This window comes from Watersipora subatra, chromosome 2, assembly GCF_963576615.1.
Source record: "Watersipora subatra chromosome 2, tzWatSuba1.1, whole genome shotgun sequence".
Classification (NCBI taxonomy): domain Eukaryota; kingdom Metazoa; phylum Bryozoa; class Gymnolaemata; order Cheilostomatida; family Watersiporidae; genus Watersipora; species Watersipora subatra.
Window position 1 is genome coordinate 70,479,312 of NC_088709.1, and position 26,573 is coordinate 70,505,884.

Genomic DNA, 26,573 nt, shown 5'->3' on the forward strand with positions numbered 1-26,573 from the left:
ACAAAAAATTAAAAACAAACTTGAGCCTGTAGTGGTGAGCCTATCACCTTTATTAAGTTCCACATATATGCTTATATAATGCAGTGATCCAGTAAGTAACATAATTTTAAAGGAAAAACATTCATTCTTTACCTTAGTGAGAAACCTGGCACTGGGAGGATGCAGCTAGTTTCTTATAGTCAGGGTAGTAGCAGGTTGTTGCAAGCCTCATACACGCCAGTAGGTGGTCATCTGTCATGGTGGATCTGTATTTTGATTTTATTATCTTCATGTAAGAAAATGCAGATTCACACAGGTAGGTTGATCCAAAGCAGGCTGATAAATTAAAAGCACATCTTCTTATGTTTGGATACTTCTCCTCTAACAACAATCCCCACAATTTTTCCCTCTCAGTGGTTGCCCTGGATTTCATCTCTATGTCATTTTGAAGGGAGACTATTTCATTTTCCAATGCAGTTGTATCCAGCTGAAAGAGTGCTCCCATTTTGAAGGCAATGTCCTCCACATCTATGTCTGTGGCAAATGGGAAACACATATATGTGGCAACAGGCTCAACTGATGCAAAGTCATTGAAGCGCTTGTCAAACTCTGATGAAATGCTTTGCACCTGCTGAATGTAATGTGCACTATTGAGTTCTGCAGAGGTTTTGCCCTGACGCGCAAGTTCGGAGTTCATGTGTTGAAAGTAGCGCAAGTCCTGGCGTTCAAGCTTGGTTGAGATCAGCTGTAACTTGCGTTTAAATGCGTTCACAGAGCTGATCATGTTAATTACATTTTTGTTTTTTCCCTGCAGCTCTAAATTCAGCTCATTCAGAAGAGCAGTAATGTCAGTAAGGAAAGCCAAATCCATGAGCCACTGTTCATTTTCAAGCTGTGCATATTCCGCATGTTTAGATTGTTTGAGAAACTCTTTTACATCAGGCAATAGCTCTCTGAATCTTTCCAAAAATCTACCTCTGCTCAACCACCTCACATCTGTATGAAGCAGCAGATCTGTGTGTTCTGCGTCAGCCTCTTCCATATGAGCGTGGAAAAGTCTCCTCTGTAGGCTCCTTGCTCGAACTGAACAAACAATCTTCATGACAATATCCATCACCTCCTGCATGTTTAATACTTTCCGACATAAAGCCTGCTGGTGGATGATGCAATGATAATGAATAAAGTCTGGAAAAGTGTCATTCTGTTTGCAATGAGCTATAAACCCATTACTACAGCCCACCATAGCGGGTGCCCCATCGGTTGTAATGGAAACAAGCTTACCTAGCGGCAGTTGGATTTTGTTAACGAACTCCATGAATGCTTGAAATATGTCTTCACCTCGTGTATGTCCTTTAAGAGGCAAGATGCAAAGCAGCTCCTCTTTTGCAGTCATGTTATCGAACATCATTCTTATGAAAAGGCACAACTGTGCCACATCCACAGAGTCTGTTGACTCATCAAACTGAAGTGAAAAACACTCACACATGGCAATATCTCTCTGCAACTGGGCTGTGACGTTCTTCTCTATTTCCTCACATCGCCTTGTCATCGTACTTCTCGATAACTGAACGTCTTTGATTGCGGACATGATTTCATCTTTGTTTTTAAAATCCACAAACAATGAATCAGCAGCTTCCATAAATGCTTCCTTGACCATTGCTCCATCTTGAAATGGTTTCTTATGCTTGGCAAGAACTTGGCAAACTCGATATGATGCTATCTTAGCTGCTTTGCCTCTCGTATTTGGCCTGGTAAAAATAGACTGCTGTGCAGCTAGTTGCGATTTCAATTCCTTTAATTTTATTTTCCTTAATTCACTTTGGGCAGGAAAATCATTCTCGTACCTTTTATGCATGGTTGTGAAATGCCTTTCGAGGTTACCCTTCTTAGGAAGCGAGATGATGGCTTGGCAGATGAGGCACATGCATTTCGAGTTGGAAATGACAAAGAAATAATCCTCTTCCCATTCCTTGTGGAAGTGATAGGTTTTTTGTCGTTTCAGATTTGTCTTAACACTCATTTATGGGTTTATGTTTTTATTCAAAAAGAAAAAACGAGATCGACTGCTAGCAGAAAGCTGCATAACATTTTAACAAAAGTTATTTTGGGTGCATGAAGAACTATACACGGTTTTGTATCGAGTGCGGACCTATCGGCTTTTTCTGCGGTCCTGTGCTGGGAACTTATGAATGGCGTTCACGTGTATTTTTGTTGGTCTTGAAATACACAATCAAACACGACTATACATAAACAACGATAATAGGTAAATAATGTTATTATTAAAACTACTTTTTTAGTGCAGTAGTTTAGTAAAGTGCTGTGCAGCAATAGTAGTTGCTGCTAGTTAGTGAATAATTATTATTTTATGTTGTAATTATATGTTATCCTAAAATCATCCCGCGATCGACTGCCAAGCACTTGAAGATCGACTGGTAGATCGCGATCGACTGGTTGGGCACCCCTGCCCTATGCATTTACTCATTGTGGATATAGGTCTGCAAGGAGTGGTAGTCTACAGACATGTATAAAAACTCATACAGGAGAGAAACCCCATGCATGTACTCAGTGTGACTATAGGTCTGCAGATAGGGGTAATCTAAAGACACATGAAAACTCATACCGGGGAGAAACCCTATGTATGTACTCAGTGTGACTATAAGTCTGCACATAGGGGTACTCTACAGAAACATATGAAAATTCATACAGGTGAGAAACCCTATGCATGCTCTCAGTGTGAATATACGTCTGCATGGAGTGATAATCTACAGAGACATATGAAAACTCATACACGGGAGAAACCGTATGCATGTACCCAGTGTGACTATAGGTCTGCACAGAGTGGTAATCTACAGACACATATGAAAACTCATACAATGGAGAAACCCTATGCGTGTACTCAGTGTGAATACAGGTCTGTACATAGTAGTAATCTACATACACATATGAAAACTCATACAGGTGAGAGACCGTATACATGTACTCAGTGTGAGTATAAGTGTGCACAGAATTGTAACCTACAGACACATATGAAAACTCATACAATGGAGAAACCCTATGCGTGTACTCAGTGTGAATATAGGTCTGCACGGAGTGGTAATCTACAGACACATATGCAAACTCATACAGGGGAGAAACCTTATGCATGTACTCAGTGTGAATTTAGGTCTGCACGTAGTGGTAGTCTACAGACACATATGAAAACTCATACAGGGGAAAGACCCTATGCATGTAGTCAGTGTGACCATAGGTTTGCAGGTAGTAGTAATCTCCAGAGACATATGAAAACTCATACAGGGGAGAAACCCTATTCATGTACTCAGTGTTACTATAGGTCTGCACATAATCGTGATCTACAAAAACATATGAAAGTTCATACGGGAGAGAAACCGTATGCATGTACTCAGTGTGACTATAAGTCTGCACGTAGCGGTGATCTACAAAAACATATGAAAACTCATACAGAGGAGAAACCCTATGCATGTACTCAGTGTGACTATAGGTTTGTGCAGAGTGGTAGTCTACAGAGACATATAAAAAATCATACAGGGGAGAAACCCTATGCATGTACTCAGGGTGATTATAGCTCAGCACGAAGTGGTAATCTACAGACACATATGAAAACGCATGCAGGAGGGAAACTTGATACACTCCAGCATTAAACAACCTGTGAAATAGCAGTACTATTGAAACTCTTGTATAAAAGTAGCCTTTTTTCTGTTCATAGCTAGCCTGTCAGTCTGTATCTTATATTTATTCTAGTGACTTGATATCTCAGCTCATTGCACTTATAATGATTCACTGTGGAATATCTCCTCATATTTCTTTTATCAGTTATTGAATTTATTAGGACTTTTATTCTTACATTTTGCATGATGCTAAATTATGTATATTGCATAATTTGAAAGTTGGTTGTGTTGAATGCAGCTCGGTTTTGACAGCGATATGTAACATAAATAAATATTAATAAAATAAATATTTAACTATCTCAAACTTATGTTTTACAATAATAAAATAAATATTAATTCAAGCCTTAGACCTAACCTGCTGTACGTAGTTTAACTAACAACAGCAATAATGAACTATGTTCATTAAATCTCTTATTATATTGAAATGCAATATTAAAAGTAAAATGGCAAGCTGCCGTGTAATACACAATTTGGAAGTTGGTTGTTGGTTAAAATAAATATTAATTCAAGCTGTAGACCTAAACTACTGTACGTAATTCAACTAACAACAGCAATAATGAAATATGTTTATTATATCTATGAAATGCAATATTAAAAGTAAAATATATTGCAATATACAGTTTGAAAGTTGGTTGTGTTGAATGCAGATCGGTTTTGACAACGATATGTAACAGAAATAAATATTAATAAAATAAATATTTAACTATCTCAAAATTATGTTTACAATAATAAAATAAATATTAATTCAAGCTGCAGACCTAACCTACTGTACGTAATTTAACTAACAACGACAATTAAGATATACATGTATGTTTATTATATTTCTGAAATGCAATATTAAAAGTTAAACGGCAAGCTGATGTGTATTATACAGTTTGAAAGTTGGTTGTGTTGTGAATGTAGAATGGTTTTGACAGCGATATGTAACAGAAAGCAAGCGTTAGCATTTAGGCGTCTGGAAGTTTTATGCAAACATGACTGAAATAAAGAAATATTCTTGTCGTAAAAGGGCTTTGTAGTAATGCCCTGCCTTGTAGATAAGATTTAAAGAAATCTGGCTGATGTTCTAGATAAGTTGAAAAACCTTCGGTAATTGGACAAAAATGTAGGCTGATAAACTGTGTACCACATTTTTGTACCTGTAAATCGGTCTACGCCTCAAGCAGTCTCAAACAGTACACAAACCTTCTTGGCAATTAAACAATGCCATAGACTGGTGAAATGAGCACGTTTTTCTCGTGCTGAATTGCGCACTGCTAAATAGTTGTACTATCTGTTGCACGGCTTTATTGGTGTTTCGTAGGTCGGTCGAAACTATTAGTAAACCAAGCTGTTCAAGCGTTTTGTGGTTATTTTTGGCAGGATTAATCTGTCTATTTATGTATAATCCGACCAGATGGGTTAGTTTTAGGAATTTGTGGTAACCTTTCAAAGGCTTGGTAACATATTTAAATAGGTTTATATGCGTTTTGTATCATTATTATACTTAAACAACTTTACTGAAAAAATAAATAAATTTGTTGATAGGATTTCGTTGCAAGGGTTTGGTGACGGCCGTTAACGGATAATTTTTGGGAGTTGTGTGCACATGTGCATTTATCATAAATCTCCCACTCAATTGCTTCGCTCTTGTTTGGTCGTGGGATAATAATAAATTTTATTCTAAGCTTTTCGGCATTAGTAAATTTGACTACATGCACAGTTCAATAACCACAACTTTTGTCATGCACACCAAGTAGATGGGAGACTACCTAGGTTGATGGAATGTAAAAAAACTAATGATAAAGCTTACTGATTAAATTAGTTGTCATTATTGCATTAAAATTATTTACCCTGTTATGTATAATAGTCGAGGTGCATAGCTTGATATTCAGTCTCAGTTAGTTTCCATATTGATGTTGTAAATATGACCATTTCTTCATGTGTTTTACAGATGCTTCTAATCTATACATGCGCATGTATGAACTATTTATTTCAGCTTTAGTTGCTTTCAACTTGGTTTCTGTTGACAACAAATTTTATGGTTTACAAATCCCTTGGCTCGTTATGCATAGACTTGTATTGGGTTTCACTTATTCACTCTATTTACTGTATTTTGCTGTGCATAAAAAATGATAAGTTTAAATGAATAAATTTAATTATTGAGGTGTGCAACCTTTAATCAATCATATTTTATTGATACAAGCATTGAGCCCACCAGGCCGTTTGGTGCCAAAGTCTAGTGCTGCATGCAGTGAGTAAATTTCTGAGCTATTTGCTTCTGTTATTTGACTTGTGGGTGTATTGTAAGGCTTTCTGACCAAATATTCTTTCATATTTGGATCCAAAATTCACCATTTTCTGTTATTCGTTGAGGTTTGTCATTAGACATGGAGGTTTCAAGTAGAATGATTAATCTGTTTCATTGTATCAACTTTTATGTAGGGCCTATTAGCCAATTACAGCATCATTTTTAGTTTGTCTCAGAGTCTTAGCTAATAAAATCTCACAACTTTCAGCCAAACATAATCTATGGAGTTTTGCTTGTGGCTACTGGGATATTACAAATTAGTTTAAATCAGCAAATGGATTGTCTGTTGCCTTGTCTGTTGAGAGTGGATGGAATTGTTTGTGCCATGGCATGTCATCTAGCATACCTCCATAGTTATTATTGGTGCTTCATAAATCTTGAGCTATCTTCAGTTGAGTGACTATTATTAGCTGGCAATTTTAATATCAGGTAAACAACAAGATAACCCACAGTTTTAAAAACACTCGATTGATAAGTTAGCATGCAGTTTGTTTTGACATTTATTTTATTAACTAAAATAGCAAATTATAGTTGGTTAGATATTGTTGTCACCTTTTTAATTGAAAGTTTTTGTGTCACAAACTGCTAGACTGTTCTACGTTCAGCCTTGTAATCTCAGGCCTTTCAAGCCATCAAATAGCTAAGATTGAAGTAGTTGGCTCACACAGCATTATATTTATACATGTATGTAGGCTAGCTATAGATGCCCGACATTGCACAGGTGATAAAAAATGGTTTTGTTCAGAAAATTTCCTTTTAACCAACATATTCAACACCAATATTTACCATTCTAACTGTTAAATCAAGGTGTTTGTGTTGATATCTGTGTACTTCATGCCATACCAGTTGCAGTGCCTATTACAGATTTATACTGATTGCAATAGTCTTTTGGATAGATGAGTTTATGCATTTTTCTCACTTATATGGGCATGCATTTTTCCTCTGGTAAGGCTTTGCTGATTGTTTTCTCTAATATGGCTTTACAAATGAAGCGAGCTGCAATGTTTAATATAGAGCCATGAAAGATTGGCATGTATTATATGTATGTGCCGGATTTATTCCATGGTATAGCAAACTGGACATTGTTGTGGATTGAATAAATAGATGTGCGCAAGACTGGGGGATGTGAGTTCAAATATAGGTCGCAGCAGATTTCTCATTTTTAAAACTCGATGCTACATCTTGTATAAATTGCCAATTGAGAGTGGCTGATGCTTGGAATGTGTGTATATGTTTATTCCGTTCACCGTGCAACTGCAAAGCAAATGAACATAATAAGTGCGACTATAAAGTAAGTACATAAACCCAACAAAGGATCATGCATTTCTCACATACTGATGAAACCTATTTTACCTTTAGCTATCTATATAATATATATTTCTCAAAGTTTGCCGTCCATCCGTCGGCATGTCCAGATGTAGCTATTAAAATCTTGAAACTCATTTTCTATATTCTGATGAGTTTGAACTAACAGAGATTGCAACTGGAAGTTTTTAATCCATGTGCCATACCACTGAGCTATACAAGACATATTTATCAAGAGGCTATCATATACCAGATAGCCGTATGCACAGGCTATAAATGACGTGTTATTTGAAACTATGAATTCCATTAACTCTATGAAATGATGCACTTTCGTGTTTTCTTGAACATCCATTTTCGGTTTTTCGTAAGGTTTAATAACTATATTGTGGTCAAAGATAATTTTTTTCATACGGAAATTTGTATTATCTCTGTAGGAAAAGCTCTCTCTCCGTTCTGTCAGACAAACACAGTCCGATATCTCATATTGAAACTCTTGTACAAAAGTAGCCTTTTTCTGTGCATAGCTTGTCTGGGAGTTTGTAGCTGATATTTCTTCTGTTGACTTAATATCTCAGCTCATTACACTTATAATGATTCACTGTGGAATATCTCCTCATACTTCTTACATCAATTATTTAATTTATTAGGACTGGTCTTTAAACATTTTGCGTGAGAACAAATATTGATGTTTTATGCTATTACATGTCTAATATGTTCTACCTATGCATTTCTTACACATGTATGCCTTATGTTGTTGAGCTGACAAAATTTTGCATGTCTGAATTTAATTTGCTTGCTCAATCTTTTACAATGTTTATGTATATACTTTGTTTCATAAGTTTTATTTGAATCTTCCAACATTAGTAAATTTGACTGAATGCAGTTTTATAACCGTAAAATTATAAAAATTGCTGTTGTTTACAAAAACGATTTGTAACCATATTATTCAAACGATAAAGAATCAACAATAGAGTAATTCAGGCAGTTGCATCATGTGTACTATGTTGAATAACTATACCAAACTCAGTGGCACTGCCATTGAATGCAGAGGTGCACAGCTTGAAATGCAGTTCAAGTGAGTTTTTACATTGATATTGTAAACCATAACCAATTTATAATGCGCCTTATGAATGTTTTTAATACTTTCATGTAAGAAATATGTCAGTTTTAGTTGATATAATCTTAATTTTGTTGAAAGAACAATTTTTATGGTTTACAATTCACTTTGCTCGTTATGTATGGACTTGTATAGCGTGTCACTTGTTCACTCTCTTTACAGTGATTTGCTATACATGAAAAATGATGCGTTTAAATGAATATATTTAATGTTTAAATGAATAAATTAAATTATGGATGTTTGTAAGCTGAAAGCAATCATCTTTTATCCTCTGTATCTTCAGTCTAAGCATTGAGTCCATCAGTTTGTTGTGCATCAGTCTATCAGTGCCAATGTCTTATCAATTGGAGTCGTGAGTTACGTTTTAAGCTTTTTCTTTAATCATTTATTTGACCTTTGGGCATATCCTATGACTTTATGACACGATTATTTTGATATTGATTGTCTAACACCTCATACTATTGTTCTTCATTTAAAGGGTTTCTTATTTGACCAAGGGACCTTCAGGTTTTAAGAAAAATGATTTACCTTTATTTTACCCAACTTCGGGCATCATCCTTCAAATATTACCAGATACAGATATTTGCCAACTACAGTATCTGTTTTACTTCATCTCAGAATCTTGGTTAATAAATTCTCATACGCTTTAATCAAACATATCCAATGGAATCCTGTTTGTGGCTATTGTAATTACCATAATATTCTAATTGGTTTAAACTGTCAGGTAAATGAAGTCTGTTGATCAACTTGACAGTACTAAGTTTGTTGGATCTATTGTTGTTGTTGGTTTACATCATTCAGCACATCTTCCAGAGTTATAACTGATACTCCTTCAACCTTGTACCATTTTCAGTTAAGTGACTCTTATGGACAGGGCACTCCTAATATCAGGTAAACAACAATTACACATAGGCCTAATTGCAAACACCTTATTGACATACCAGCATAAAATTAATTTATATTAAAATCTATTTTACATGTATGTGCTAAAACATTAAATTATGGTTTGCTTGTCACATTTTCAATTGACAGTTATTGTATTGCAATTTGTTAGATTATTCTATTTTTAGCTTTGAATCTCTAGTTCATCAAATCACTAAGATTGCAGTAGGTTGTTAACAAAAAGTACAGTTATAGCTAAACATACAAGCTCAATGTGTTCCAGGACTGAGCTCGTATGTCAATGTTCTCGTATCTCTAAGAAATATTTCCTGTATAAAATAACTAAATACAAAGGAATCAATTCCCATACTATGAAAAAACCACCTGAAACAGAATACATGTATTATGATTGAAAAGTTTGTTTTTAATAGTTTTAATTCACTACCTCCGCTCAAAAAGTAACAAATCCCTGTTCAGTTTTTATAATTTGCAATAAAATGTAACATTTCTATGTGCAAAACTGTATGGTGTTCTTACCTTTGAGACAAACAGCGACAGTATCAGACAGTACACTACATTTGTGACGCTACGTAACATAACATAAACTTTGAATTGAACCTAAATCAATTTAGCTGACTAAACATACACTTTAGGCTAAATTTAATTTCTTTTTCTCAAAACAACTTTAATTAGGTCTTCATTTTTATTATTTTCCGACTTTATGCTTTTTATTTTGCTTTCATTATAACATATAGCCTACCTTTTTAATACCTTTTTTTAACTTTTTTAAACTAATTTGACAATAATGACCGAGCAGTGCTGTTATCGAAAGCGGCCTTTCACACAATTGGCCGCTTCATGGCTGCACCGAGATCCAGCTTGTGCGTTTATATCTCCAAGTTTTCTCGCATCTCCAGGCAGAAAGTTGCTCGAAATTTGGCTAATTTCTCGATTTTATCATATAATGGGGAACTCGCATGTCGAGGTATGACTGTGTTATATTTAGATAATCTGTGTTTAAATTTAGTAAAAGATACACAATGCCATGACCTTTGCTTGGCATATATTAGCATTATACATAAGTACGCAAATGTAGCTATTTGACGTTTTATGAAATATGTTTGTTTGCTTTGAATCCTTAAGATGATTGGAAGTCATTTATGCTCAGCATTGTCATTCAATCATGCCAAGGATTCAAAGCAATTTGTTTCATAAAGGCATATATTTTACACGAATGCATATATTTTTAACAAAACAAAATATATACAACATATTTCGCAATATGAATGTTTTGTGAGCTTTTTATTGTTGAGCTCATGTGTGTTTGTATCCGGTTTAGATTTATACTGAGTTAATTAAAGTGAAAGATTATGAAAGCTCTTATGCTGGAAAGGGAAGATAACTTATCAACAAGCGAAGTCGATGAATTATATTAGAAGTTATGAGGAAAGACAGTGGGTGGGGAAGAAGTTACTGGAGTTGCTAGTATTCACCAATAAGGACCTATGAGAATTATTAAATATTAAGTAGGAATGTTTGTGCCTGATTAGTTGAATATGATTTTATAGTTGTGAGTTTTTGGTCGAGAATATTTTCCTACGAAAATAGCAAGCAGGGCCAAGATAAAAAAGAATGGTGTAGAAAGGTTGAAGCTCATTGGAGAATTTACTGATGTTTGTCAATTTAGATGTACAAGTAGAACATTAACTTCATATACTGTTTTAGCATAACTGCCTATAGTTGATCACCAGAAGAATCGTGTTAAGAAACCTTATATTCATAGAAAGAGAGAAACTTAGTCATGTTCAAATAATATGGCATTGAATAGAATATGCCTTGTTGTATAAAATGACTTATCAAAACAGTTAATAGGCCAAGGAAAAGGATTATGCTAGTCTATCACATCTCCACTTGAAATGCTGGTGTTTCTATTAGAATTTTACAAAAGAGCAGCACCGAGACACACTAGTTTCATCGAGTCCTTATTGGTGAACCCGAAAAATAATTTTTAGAAGCAGTAGCAAAACAACGGTAAAGGTAGGAGAAGTTGATGACAGGCAAACAAAATAAATACAATTATGCCACATATGAAGTTATAATGGTAGTGTACTCCAATTATACTGTTCGTGCCGTGAATTTCAGACATTCTAAAAACCTGCTATGACAGCTACAATAAACTTGGAAAGGTATTTATTGCAAAAACGGTAAGTAGACATAAATAGACCATTAGAGAGTTTTTCTTAGATCACTAATGAAATTTAATTAGTGGTCTAAGCATTATTATTTAATTAGATTTAGTGATTAATTAAATCCTCATTTAACTAATGTACTTTTTTAATTAAAAAGGTTTTGATTTTATCAATTTAACTATAATTTGTTGTTTTCAAAACTATAGATTGGTTAATGTTTTCAGTTATCAGGTTAAATATGGTTCATGAAAGGTTGAGATGAAAGAATCGATATGATTGAGTAGTTATAAGCATTTGTTGCCTTCCTATTAGATGAGACTATAGATCTATATTATTGGTTGATTTTCTACAAGAAAGCAATGATATTAAACACATGGTGAATATAGTTTGCATTATCATTTGCTGAATCAGGTATTTGAATGAAACGATCAGAAATTTTTTTTACTGTGTTTTAATGGAAATTCATCATTGTGTAAACTAGGCATTAGACAGACACTTGTCAAGATAATTACAAACAAAAGGTTTCAAGCCAGAGTCTGTGTGTGCCGGGCAAGTATCCTAGGAAGTTAAGCACAATGTTAAAACTGACATCCAGGCTTGACAATATCTCGATAGGTAGTTTTTGGATCTAGTTTGTGTTCATAAAGTTGTTGGTATTGTGTACTCATATCTTTCCCATAGGTTAGAAATTAAGACCTTATAAGGGACATAGGTAATGATGTCTATAGAGCTGGTGAGTGATATCAGGTTATCAATAAGATGGAAGAGTAGCATTAAGTGCATTGATTATGGACAGTGTGGAGGAATTTTGGTAGATCATGTGATTGATATTTTTTCACTCAGCCAATCACATGCTTCAATTATAGATAACAGAAGCAGTCATCAAATATAATTTAGCAATTGAAGTGGGTAAATTCTTTTCCCATTTCAACTGACTGCAAAATTTTTACATTTTTTCAAATTTTATCCAAATTTGGCTCTATATTGACTGATCGGTTTGTTGTCAACTTGAGTGTGAATTGAGGAAGTGAGATGCCTTTTATCTTAAAATAGTTATCAAATTATATTCTCAGACAAGATTGACTGTCGACTAACTAAAAGGCATGTTGGCTGTTATTCAATTAAAAAATATATTTGCATCAAAAGGTTTTACAAAATAAATGAAGCAATGTAACAACAAAAATTGATGAAGCAATTAGTTCCAAATGGGCTACTGATACAAGGTTTATAAAATGAGAACATTTAAAGGCAATCAATCACTAATTCAATGTGAAAACAATCTAGCCGCAATTTTGAAATGCATGTGAATATTAATGTTATAAATTGAGTAGGAAACTTGAAATAACTTTCATGATAAGTATAACACTCATTTAATTAGTATCGTTATAAATTGTTACAAATTCAAAATACAGAAGACTGTAATGAACAGTGAGTGTCTTGCTGCTGCCTGTAGGTGTTCCCGAGACCATTTTACTGTTGAAAAGGTCCTTACATAAGACTTGGATGATTACAGCCTATAATGGATATCTACACTGGAATACCTGCAACTCTATGTTTTACATGACAGCCTCGATTAAGAAAAAGTGTTATACATGTCTGTAACAATTAAGTAATCTGAAAATTGAATTATTTGCGAAAATGGCAAGTGGATTGAAACCAACAACTGATTTGCTATTAACCGAATGTAAAAACTACAGGTTTTTTTCTAAACTTGATCTTTGTCTTCTAGCTACCAATGAAGCCTTTTCTTTTAGTATAATATTCATCTAAACTATGAAAGCTACAGAATTACAGTTTTTTGCTAACAGCTGTATTTTATTTAGAGGATGAAATTGTGTACACTCTTAATATTTCTACAATCACAGTACATTGTAATTGAACCTAGCCCTGTAAGTGGAATGGAAATGAGTGTTGCACATGAGAATGATACCAGAATTATATTTTAAATGTTATTATTATATAATTAAAAGACTGAAAATGAAATCAGAAAGTTGATTTACAAAAAATACCATTTCTGTCTCAGCTGATTAAGTTAGTTTGTTTGTCTGTTCTGTTTTTTTTTCTTCTCCGAAATGTGATGATGACCTGAGGCTTTGTCTGGATGTGAGGCAGGCAATGTTTTTTGGATATCTGGAGTGTTATTAATTGAGATATTTCATGTGATATAATAAAGCATTTATTATATAACCAATCTGTAGTTCGGCTAAACCTCAACTGACTAACAAGAAAAGGGGCAAAAACAGAGAATACTGAGTAGTAATAGCAGGACATCAAACCTGTTCTTACTGGATATAACAGCGAAAATTACCAGGAGTGGTAGTGGATAACAAAACATGTAGACAGTATAAAGACAACAACCAGGTGGCTGCTCTAAGGTTAACTAAAAGAAAATAATCAAATCTGAATCAAAGGAGTTTGTGGCAGTGACTACAATGTTAAATGACTATTGTCAATACTCCCACTTATTTGATATTGTTGATTTTAGTAACACCCATTATATTGCGCAAAATGACTATCTGATCTCTAGGTAAAGGCTTGGTAAGAATGTCGGCAGCCATATCTTTACTTGGACAGCATGCTAACCAAATTGCATTGTCTTTGTTTGTCGGATATAGTGATAGCGTATATCTATGTGTTTAGTTTTGCTGTGCGAGACAGGGTTATGAGCTATGGCAATAGCTCCATGGTTGTCTTCATAGATCAATGTTGGTGGTGCCGCTGAAGACTTATTCAGTTCTGACACTAACCTCCTAAGCCACACAGCCTCTTGAGCAGCCAAACTTAATGCGATATATTCTGCATCAGCAGTAAATAGTGCCACAACAGGCTGTTTCTTACTAAGCCAACTGATAGGGCCGCTTGACATCATGAAAAGGTTCCCAATGTAGAATTTCTATTGTCTAGATCACTAGTCAGTCTGCGTCTGAAAAACCAATCAATTCATTACTCTCAGAATGTTCAAACTTGATGCCTAAATCCATGGTCCTCTTTAAATACCTAAAAATGCGCTTAACAGCTGTCATGTGTGCTTCGGTAGGGTTAGAGTTATACTTTGTAAATGCTCCCACTGCTTGAGATATATCTGGTCAAGTGCCAACTGCAACATATAGTAAGCTCCCAGTCATAGCGCGATACTTGTTATCATCTGTCAAACCACTTGCGCCATCATCACTGCTCAGTTTCACATTCACATCTGCTAGCGTTGACACAGGATTTGCCTGATGCAAGCCAAACCTCTGTAACATCTCCGAGATGTATTGCTTCTGGTGCATCCAAATCAAATTGTTCTTTTCATCCTGTTCTATGTTTATACCAAGGCAATAATGCAACATTCCTCGGTCTTTCATTATGAAAGTCTCTCTCAGGCCACTCTTCATTGCACTCATTTGCTGTGGTGTATTTGCCAAGAGTATTAGGTCATCAACGTATACAGCTACAATGCATCCATTTTTGTGAATGTATATGCATGGGTCAGCTTGACTCAACTTAAAACCTATAAGTTTCATTAGTTTCTGAAAAGTAATCTTCCAACAGCGAGAAGACTGCTTTAAACCAAATAATTATTTCTTCAACTTGCATACTAAATTTTCTGTTCCTGGCTCAATGTAACCCTCAGGCTGTTGCATATATATCTCTTCGTTGAGGTCACCATTAAGAAAGGCAGTGATGACATCCATCTGATGAACCAACATCCTGTGTTGAACTGCATGAGCCAACGATGTTCTGATAGACTGAAAGCGAACTGCAGGAGAAAATTGTCTCACTGTAATCAACCTCATCCTTTTGCGCATACCCTTTGGCTACCGGTCGACCTTTAAATTTTTCGATAGACCCATCGCCAGCATGCTTAACCTTGAAGACCCACCTATAGCCTATTTCTTTTCTTCCTTTTACAGCTCCACTAAACTCCAGGTATCATTCTCAATGAGTGACTGATATTCTTGATCTGCAGTGGCCTTCCATTTATTCGCATGGTCACTCTCTAATGCTTCGTTGAGATTTCTTGGCTCTGCTAAACAAGAACTTTCACATGTTTTCGCCATTGCAACAATTTCATATTTTATTGGAGAATTCCGTGGTCGAGTCGAATGTCAGGTTTTAACTACGCTATGTGGCATAGGATGACTTTGTTTAGGTGGTTCATCAACCACTACTTCCAACTGCGACTGTTGTTTACCCTTCAGTGAGATATCACGACTCTCTGTCGATTTTCATAAATCGAAGTCGCTTTCGTTGAAACAACATCACGTTTTACCACTAGTGTTTTACTTGACTCGTCATACAGGCGATACCCTTTGGGATAACTAATATATCTAACGAACCTAAATTTGTGAGTTTTCGCATCTAGTTTCTTACGTTCTGAATCGAGTACAAGTGCATATGCTACGCAACTAAAGACACGAAGATTACTGATATCTGGTTTAATGCTAGACCAAAGTTCTATCGGTGTACATTGCCCAGAAAGTGAAGCCATTGGAGCCCTGTTTCGTAAATGAGCTGCCGCATGAATTGCTTCAGCTCAGTAGATTTTCAGTAAATCAGCATGCCATAGCATAGATCGAGCAGACTCATTTAGTTTTCTGCTCATACGCTCAGCTACACCATTCTGCTGAGGTGAATAAGAAATTGTGCACTCATGACGTATACCCCTAGCTTTAAAGTATTCCCTATACTCAGTAGACATATTCTCTCCCCATTATCTGTGCGTAGTGCACCAATGGACCTATTGCATTCGTTTGTTGCCGCTGCCTCAAACTCCCTGAATTTTACATACACATCTGACTTATGTTTTATAAAGTAAACAACACAACAGCGTGAAAAATCATCAATAAATGTCACAAAGTACCTATTACCACCATGTGACTCTGTCTGCATAGATCCACAAACATCACTGTGAATCAATTGCAACCTACGAGTAGACCTGATTTCACCAATAGCATAATAGGGTTTTCTACAGAGTTTGCCTTCGACACAAGCTTGACAAAATGACAAACTATTGGAGCCGAAAGTATTTACACTAGAAATAGTGTTACTGACTGATTGCTTAAGTGTATGCTCGTTGATATGTTCTAGGCGTTGGTGCCATAAATCCATGCTTAGTTTGTTGGGTAATACTGTCATACTTAACAAGAAATAATTCGTAAGCAATTTGAATGTCAAAAAGAAAAAATGTTAGTTGCCTAGTTGGAAATTCCAAACAACAATTTAAAACTGCTTCGTGATTTTCTTGATCTTCTGATTCACAAGAGCTTTCTGAGCGATCATCAGTTTGGTCGGCCTCAAAATCACTGCTATCAGAATCTAAAGATCTAAAACGTGTTTCGTCCATATTCAGAGTAGCAGTTACGATCAATTTCTTGAAAATAATTTTTACTTGCAAAATGAGCAAAACAGAAATTATCACAACTAATCAGAAAAATTATAGAGCAATTTTGTAACAGCCAATATGATCGCCCCAGTCAAAATAAAATCACCCTGAACGGCGGATTGATTCGGCTTGGTCGAAACTTGGATTAAGATGTGATACTCCAGTGGTTAAACGTTCGGTAATCCATGATAACTATATATGTAAAATTTAGTCCAAGTAGAGATAAAAAATATTCACTGGTACTACCAGCATGAATGACAGCCTCAGCTGAACGATACAGGAAACAGTCTAAAAAACTAACTGCTATCGATGGAAGCATGTAACTCCTGGACCAAAAATTTCCTATATTTTGGTCTACAGATATGATTGGATCATTCGGCAAATTACTCACGGTGTACGAAAAATTTAATTTTTGTTTTTTTACTCATTATTCATTACTCATTTTACGCATTTCACTGGTTAATTACACCCAGCTTATCAGCTAAAAAGCAGTACGGCGCTAGATTAGTAATTACTATGCCAAACAGGTGCTGAAAGTGGTAAGCTACCATAGACCCAATTCTCTGCCACCTGTTGACACAATAATGGTGTGTGGAAACCAGACTATCACTAGCAAAAATATTTTTACCAAATCTGTGATATGAAAAAAGCACTGACTCCTATAAAATACAGCACCCATGTGTTTCCCAGTGCACAACCACTTGCTTCGACAGCCCGAAGTAAACGAAGTTGGACTGGTTCGGGCTTAGTCAGTCCCCATCATCTGACAACATGTGTGTTTTGTTTAGTTCCTTCACAAGTTTAAAAAGTTAAAAGATAAATGTTGTATTGTTAGTTGTAATGTTGCAAATCATAGTAAACTATTGTTTTCCATAAATAATTAAGTCCAGGTACAGTTTCTATGCATACAAATTAGGCAGAATATTATCAAACTAATTTTTGAGCCCAGCAAATATGTACAGGGTACCCTCGAGATACGATTACCCTGATATACGATTTTTTCACCTTACGAAGTCAAGCATTGTGAGATCTTCACCTCGCTATCCGAATTTTATTTCACCATACGATTGTGAGAAAGGTTTCACCCGAGTTAAAATTTGGCGGTCGGTGTGCTCATAACGCATGTCGAAATAAAAAAGACATCGAAATATAGTTTGCCGAAAACATTTTCAGAACATTTAGAAGAGACACAATGGTCGACTTCTCTCATGTCAGCATTCCGCGTGGAAAATTTTGTGTAAAATACACTAGCGAGAGCAAATATTCATTTGTAGCGTTATTAAATCTTTTCCTATAAACTTTCAAATCAGCGTACGTATATAACTACAAGTATCTACATTTAATTCGTTAGCTATGGAATCTGAGACCGACACCAACGTTACAAAACGAAGGAAAAATGATTTATATGTGAACAAAGTTGGATGTCGTAAATAAGAAGAAGGCACCCGTATTATTAACATTGTCAAGGAATATGATCGCAACCAATCAGCATTTGCAATTATTATTAAAACAAGAACTCCATTAAAGCAAGCACAAGAAGAAGCTTACGACTGAAGATTTGAAGGAGTTAGAAGGCCATGCACGCGATCAGCATTCAAAGGAGCAACCAATTAGTAAGGGCGAGGAGGTAGAAGATACAGAAAACCCCCACATTGGCAGAAATGTTTAGAGTGTTCAATCTACTGATGTGGAATGGTACATTAAAACAATACATGTATAATATATATTATTCATCTCTTGTGTGGCACGTTTTTCATATTTTATTCATTTTATTTGTTTCCTTTTGATTTTGTTTTATTTTCTTGTTTAACCATGTCTTTGCGGATGGGCTTGTTATCTCGTATGTGAATACAATTCATCGTATGTATGTAGCTCATATAACTAGCTACTCAAGATAGTTAATGCATTCACATTACTTTCTGAAACTTGTTAAAGCCTTGTCTTCTAGTGTATAAATACGTAACAACTTTGTATGTATGGTTACATTGATTCTTGTGCACGTTTCATGCAAGAAAACTACTGTAGCACCTTCTTTAGATCCTTCTACAAGCGTTAGCTAGCTAGCAGTTTTCTGCATTGCACCAGCATTTTTTCTTTTAAATCAGAAGAAAAATTAGACAGGACTAGACAACATTCTTTCACCTGCCAAAAATTCAATTTCATCACGTATTAAATTAGCCTTCAAGTGTACAGCAACATAATTAACATTGATACGTTTTTACCTCCTCTCTGCTTTATTCGCTACATGTACCAGCTAAAGTCACGTTACTCCAAAGGTATGTATGTCATGTATAATAGTAAATAAAATTTCATTTTTCTTTTCGGTAGCCATTAAATGGTCAGGTGTGTGAGAGGCTGCTTTTGATAACTGCATCGCTTGGCCTTTCTTATTGAATTCTGGTTGAAAAATATTTCAACCAGACACGCTAAATTTTATAGTGAAAGTGAAAACAGAAACTTATGAAGGATAAAATTTCGTGATAATAAGTTGAAATTCAGTAAACTAATTCAAAATACATACTAAAACATAAATTAACATACTATTTTGTTACTAATTTTCAATATGTACCGCATTTTTATAAAATTTTGGACGATTTTTACCTTGCATTTTTCCATTGTATAAATACAACGGTTTCTATATCCCAACATACGATTTTTTTACCATACGATGCCAACCTTGAAACGGATTAACATCGTATCTCGAGGGTGCACTGTATAAATAAGGTTTCGTTTAGCTAAAATTTACAAATACAAAACTTCTGCTCTGATTGAATGGGTGCAAGAATCAGCACTAGAATAACGAGTAGTTGGTAATAGCAGTTTTCAAGTGTATATATTGTGGATTAAATAACGATCAACTGCGATAGTCCAGCGATTGTCGAGAAGAGGAGAAATGCAACGACTGTAGAAGTTCGGCGTTTTTTTATTCTAGTGGCTAATCATTAGTAATAGCGTGAGTTCTTAAATGCGTCTAAGCAACTTTGCTGCGCGTGAAAGGGAGCTGATTTAGACCCACTTGAAGGGATGCCCAACAAAATTTATAGATGACGGTCAACTTTTACCTTATTTGTTTTGCGTAATTTACTACGTTTAGCAAAATATATAAAGTATTTGTTACAGCAGATAAATAGGCAGAATGATTTTTATGACGAAAAATGCCCATCTATCTACATATAACTGAGTATGGAACCTTTGTTCAACTGCATATTTTGTAAAAATCGTAAAGATTACACCATTGCAAAAAGGAGTGTGAAACAGACTCGCCACGGTGAACACTGTTTTCCGATCAATCATCTAATCACGAAACACGTAGCGTTTGGCTTGATTCGTGATTGTCTTATGTGAGGGAGACGCACGTCTCGCGCAATTGTAGCAAACTGACGACCAGTGCGCATTTAGAACACATGTCTAGGATCATCATCGCTATTAATGCTGAACTATTTCAACTATAATTTATTTCTATCATCGTTCTATTACGTTCACAATACAATGTCTAAAAGCTCACAACTAAAGCTACTGCACCTTATTGGTCTCTGGGTATCTTGGGAGAAAAGACCAAAAAGTTATTCCTTCATGCGTTGTTTCCTACATGTACATACGCACAATGTGGAACCAAATGGGAGCTATGTAGGCTTCAAAAATGTAGAATCAAAAGATGATGATCAGAATGACGCAGATTAAGTGGAGCTTTTTATTATGGAGGAAAGAAATTATGCAACTTTAGTGGTTAGTTGAGCAAAATATAGTTTTTATAAATATTTTAACTGAATCTGACAGCAACGTTACTTGGCTTATGTTCATGTCTTGTACAGTGACTAAGTGATTTTAACAGAATCATACAGTCATAATGTATGGTTTGATAATTAGTTAGATTTCAATCATTTGATTTGCACCATGACGTAAAACACCACATTTAAAGATGTGGTTGCATCAAATTTGAGTTGATCTTAAAAGAAAGCTTGTTTTTCTCTATCAGATGATATGTTGTTTGTGGTGTAAGGCGATCTCATTGCCAAGATATTTGAAGAATAAAATCGACAAAATCTGATCGCGGTAAAAACGCTCAGGCCAAAAAACATGTCCAGACTTGCCCAAAATGATGTCGCGCAAGATTTATCTGTCAATGTATCTCGTATTCACATCGGCTATTTGCGATAAAAGTCTAGTCCTACGCGGCATATATTTTATTATGTATTTTCTCATGTTGGTTTGAATAAAATTTTAAATCCCACTACAGATACATTATTGTGAATGTTTCCTAGGCCTCAAATAACTAAAATTGAAAACTTGTCTTACGCACTTGCTCCAAATGCTGTGTAAACATTTAAGTCCAAACTACCAATTCTGCCGGTCTACGGTAATTCTGTCAAGCAAACTATGTAGAATAAGGTCTTTGTATCAGCACAGTTCCGCCGCTACCCACACTAACGATATACAGCCTCCCTGAAGGCCCGCCCACATTATGTCTGTCGCCTATCTTTGGTGCGGGGCTGTATATCATTGCCCACACCGAATCCTAGTTTCTCACTACCGAAAGTAAAATAAGCAAGTTCTATCTTTGAAAATAATATACATAGGGATAGAGTCTTAAGGATGAGAAGCATACTGCAAACTGGATTTGAACTCACATTCTCCAGTTCTGCGGCCATCCATTTACCGCATCCAATTCACTACAATATTCTGCAAATCATGTTTTGCATTATCTTCAACAATATTATTTTATTATATAATTTTACAAACAAAAAGATTTTCATCTCGGCATAAAGCTTCTGTTAAAAATATTCATCAAGTCGTGGCCACTCACATAGTTTTAGCTGATACAATAAGACAAAGTCATCTACTGCAGCAAACTCAAACAAAACATCATGGTTTATGCAGCATACATTCAAGGCTTTCTTTCCCCCTTTGTGGCAGTTTCCACACTGACAAAGCTGCTTCGGTTGGTGGGACAACATACACATCCTGTAATCAGTCAAACAAATGCAATAAATATATGTCATTCATAGATATGCCATTCTAAAGTGTATCTACTAAAAGCTTTCAAATTGGTAGTTTGATAGATTGCGAGTGTAATTTTAAAAACGAATAAATGTTTAACAAAGGCACATGTACGCCAAGCCACCGATTCAAAGCTTTGGTTCTGGAAGTTAAAGATTTGCATTGATCAAGCGATTTTCTTCACTTTCTACAAGTGAAAAGTGAGCATCTAAAGTCAAATCATAAATCTAATTTACTAGACAAAACTGCCACAGAAAATTTGAAGCAAATGTAGCTAGGCGAACCAATAAATAAATATAAAACGATGATTAGTGATAACAAAAAGTTATAATTTTATTAATTAGTACATGTATTAATGAGTACTAAAATGTTACCTTTAGTAAATTCATCAATGTAAGCCATTGTATTGCTAGATGCTATGAATTAAAGAGAAGACGTTAAGAACTCACTGTACATACGTATCTCGCACGCGCAAGAAACTAAATTTTAGCCTAAAACAGGGAAATATAATCTGAATGTAAACTCGACAGAAAACTCTCTATAAGAGAATCATAGTAAAAGATAAATTTACCTTCATTCTCTGATCTTCCTTTGTAGAACTTTAACCACATGATGCCCAGAAAACTTGGAGTCACCTTCGCAGTAACTTGACAGCAATTTTTACAGTTATGTTGTTTGCCAATAAAACGTGTCAATCGAGCAATTCATTAAAGTAACAATGTTAATTAATTTAGTAAATATAGATGTCCTTGTGATTTAATAATAGAGTAAATTCCCTAAATTTGAGATCACAGACAACACGTTTTACGAGTGATAACATTTATTACGACCTACATGTATATAAAGATTTCGCGCTGATGATTGGCTAATGAAGCGACCCTAACTTTATCACTCGTGGTTTCTTTTCAGATGTATTACTAGTGACGTCACAAATGGAGCACCCGCTGGAACATGAGCTTTTAAAAAGAGGGCCTCATTCAAATGCATATATCTCTGGACCGGGTTGGTTTACAAAGACAATAATATCATCAAATTGTAGCTGATGTTTTAGCTTTTTATGGGTCTTAATTTCATTAAATTTAATTTTTTGACGCAACCACATCTTTAACAGAGCTATGTTACATAAATCTAAGTCTCGTTATACAAAGAACAGCATAATATTTATAATTTGAATAACTTGCTATATTAATTTTATCACAACGGTATAGGCCTATACCAGGCCCGTAATGCCTGGGGCGACTGGCCAGCCAAGTCGCCCCAAACTTTTAGAAATTTTCCACGGCTCAGTACAGTCAAACTCTGATAACTCGCCCTCGGATAAAATGTAACATTTCATCTCGAACACAAGGTTAACTCAAACGGATTTTTTTGGTCCGTTTCCACGCAATGATAAATTGCTTCAGATAACGTGACCACAACATCATTTTCTTGAACAGTTTTTTGCCCAACGGTTATGGAGACGGTTTTTATCGCTGTAGAAGATCACTTAATTCAAAGCCATAGAGACAAACATCAATTTTAGTAGTTCTTAGGCTTCATTATTATCATCAGCCGCAAAATATTCCTGTTAACGCCTTTTACAAAAGTTTGCAAATGGTCAAGTTTTACCAAACATCCGCTTGGCTATGTCCCATCGAAAGATTACAAACCTCCGTATGAACATAAAATAAAATCGGCAAAATTGATTTTTGTTAAAGGTTGACTTGCAGCAAAAATCACATTACAGTTATTTGGTATCAAAAGATTCACCATGTCTTACTCTGTTGTGTTGTAGGTGCCAAATATATAGAAATGTGATCACAAGCTCTTAAAAGCTCAAAAACATTAAGCCGCCGTAGATTGGAATCTTTCTATTTCTCTGACGTTCTCATGAAATTTGGTTATTCCTTTGACACGTGATGTTCTCACGAGAATTGAAAAGCCAATAAAAAGCTCAATATAAAACTTATCGTAGCACTAGTTTATGACAAACACTTCAGGTTTTACCGAAGACCCCATATCAAACATAGATGCTCGCTACTTTACAGTTTTGTCTTGGTTTGGTCTAATCAGCAAGTTGTAATCTGATCATGTAACCCAATACTTCGCAAATGATTTCTGCAGGACTTCTTGATTATCACAAGTGACCGACAGGTTTGGCATTATTATCAGACAATGATATGTACTCCTTTAAGCTAAGGCTGACATAATAAAGGAATTTTTACGGTAAGTTATAAGATATCACTGCTGATAGTGACAAAATCACAATCCCAAAGTTTCCATGATGCACAGTACTTCGGAGTTGCGCTCTCTCCGAACATGGAAATGGCGTCTTCGCACTGAAATCTCTGTGCACTGATCAGTGCGAAGCCAGTGCAAATTTGCAGCAAGGAAACAGCAATCGCACTTGCTGCGCATAGCCCTCATGCCATGGAGAAAGATTTTTCGAGCGCCATAAACTAATACAAAAGTTATACCGCTTATCTTGTTTTTGCTATTCTTCCGATATTTTTACACTTAAATTTAATTATGGTCTGTTCCTGCAAAGATGATGAAATGATTACTTTCCTGGACTTTTTTATCGATACCAACACTTTTCGAAAAATAAGTGGCAAGTCCTGAAGTAACGTTTAAATAATCTATTACTTAAATAAATATTTATTAAAAGTATTTTATTTGTAAAAATTGTGTTAAGGTTTGTAAAACATTGTGAATGTGTGTTGTAAATAAAAGTATAATAATGACAAAAGCATAAGAGGACCGTTTCTGACGTTCGGTATCCATGATCGATTCTATGTATCCATCCAGGGATCCGATTTATACAATTTCACTTCTCTGGCTAAATTGCTGAAAACCACTGCACAGCATGTAAACGTACAATCCCCTCGACTTCGGAGAGGGCTGCATCAAAGCACTGTGCATCATGGAAACATAGTGAGTGACGATAAAACAGGCGCGTAAGAACAATAGACATGGTTTTATTGAATATGTGAAGTATATTTGTGAAAATATTTCGATGAATAAGGTTGCATGAAAGTGTAAACAGAAACCATCTACCACAGCTACGTCACTTTTGAGCCGTTTTGGAAAAAGTATCCAAACTACGACCATTCGTGATGGCTGCGATTAACTGTTCGTTTTTGAGCTTTTAAGAGCTTGTAATCACATTTATACATATTTGGCACCTACAACACAACAGAGTAAGACATGTTGAATCTTTTCATACCAAATAACTGTAATTTGAATTTTGTTGCAAGTCAACCTTTAAAACGCTCAAAAGAAAAAGATGTATTTTTTCTGAGCGTTTTAACTGCGATCAAGTTTTGCTTAATTTAATCTTAAAACGTTTTGGCAGTCACATCACCTAACACAAAACAAATCTCAAAAAATAGAAAAATGTTGATACTTTCGGTAAACTTTTTTAAAACTTGACATGAGAGCCCCTACATGAAAAAAACCTGTTGTGGGCTTACACCGCCCCCTCCACACCCCCAGGTGTTCATCACTAGTCACCTAACATTAGCCGCCCCCAACTTGCAACTTGTGAATACAAGCCTGAGGCCTACCTCACATAAAATTAAATATTGACTTTAACTTAAGTAAATCATGACCTGGGCATTTATTTCGCAGTTCTACTATCTGGTTTTGTAAGATGTTTTGAAAGTGGAGCTGCTCTGTCCTGCAATTTATATATTTATGTAAAAATATTTAATATAGCGTGACCATATAACTAATATCTTCATGTAGAGCAATTAAGAGTATAACAAACGGGTTGAAATTTTTGTTGTGTGTTACACCATCATACTAATTTCAGAATGCCGCACAGTACAGTGGTAGGGTCATTTAATACTACATGTTGACTGTATGTTCATGCATTATTTTGCAGACTGTGTGACAGTGACTAATTGAACCAACATCTTAGTGCAAAAATGTGTTTATATTACATTGCAGTTTAGTTATGACTTACTGCAGGTACTTTTGGACTTGATCCATTGGATATTTTACTGATAACTTTAAAATTTCTCTTCGAAATTCAAATGTCTTTCTAGCGTATACATTTCTTGTGCAAAAGCTTTTAGCTACTCTAGAGAAAGAGACTGTCATCTTCAGTTCCCCATCACTATTTTTAATAAATAGTTTTATAATAATTAAAACTTAAAGCCAGTTATCAATTGTGTTATTACAATTTCTGCATAAATTTATTTTTAATGTTGTACAAGCTGTAAAAGTTGTTTTCCTGTTAAAGATTAGTATAGTCCATATATAATTTTATTCTAGATACAGCTTACCAGTCAGAACTTCTTTTCCCACATTCATGCTGTGATCTATCACTGTTAGTTTGATTCTCGCAAAGTATCCTGGGAGATCAAAGTCTACTCGCTTTAGTGAATAACTTAATATGAGGCTGTCGAGGTTTTCTAAGGCACCAGTGGGTTGACCATAGTTCAACCGATGCAATGTGTTTAGCAGTCTATCTTGCCCTAACGCATCACAAAGGACTTTGCGCCCTGCACTTCCTGGAATTAACCATTTCACCTTTCTTTCCATTTCTCTGTAAACATCAAATTATTTGTTGTTATTTTTCAAGATATTATAAATCTGCAAAGTTTTTGTTTATACAAATGTCAACCCTGCAGCTGCAGAATATTTACCATTTGTACAATTTCTGTTTAGCATTATGCAACAAATGACTACATATTCTTATATCACAATCCAGAGTCATTGTAAGTGATATGTAAAATATTTATATTACACATCTCCTTGTGCTTTGATACTTCTG

At 35.2% G+C, this 26,573-nt stretch overlaps 2 protein-coding genes across 2 annotated transcripts; one reads left to right on the top strand and one right to left on the bottom strand.

Moving 5' to 3' along the window:
* Positions 1-133: 133 nt before the first annotated feature.
* LOC137388505 (general transcription factor II-I repeat domain-containing protein 2A-like) lies at positions 134-1,999 on the bottom strand. The gene has a single exon (XM_068074991.1). The coding sequence runs from the start codon at positions 1,997-1,999 to the stop codon at positions 134-136; it is 1,866 nt and encodes a 621-aa protein (XP_067931092.1).
* Positions 2,000-2,585: 586 nt separating this feature from the next.
* Positions 2,586-3,768, top strand: LOC137388506 (gastrula zinc finger protein XlCGF57.1-like). Its single transcript, XM_068074992.1, has 2 exons — positions 2,586-3,478; positions 3,563-3,768. Exons 1-2 carry the CDS (start codon positions 2,586-2,588, stop codon positions 3,636-3,638), a joined length of 969 nt encoding a protein of 322 aa, XP_067931093.1. The 3' UTR covers positions 3,639-3,768.
* Positions 3,769-26,573: the final 22,805 nt, after the last annotated feature.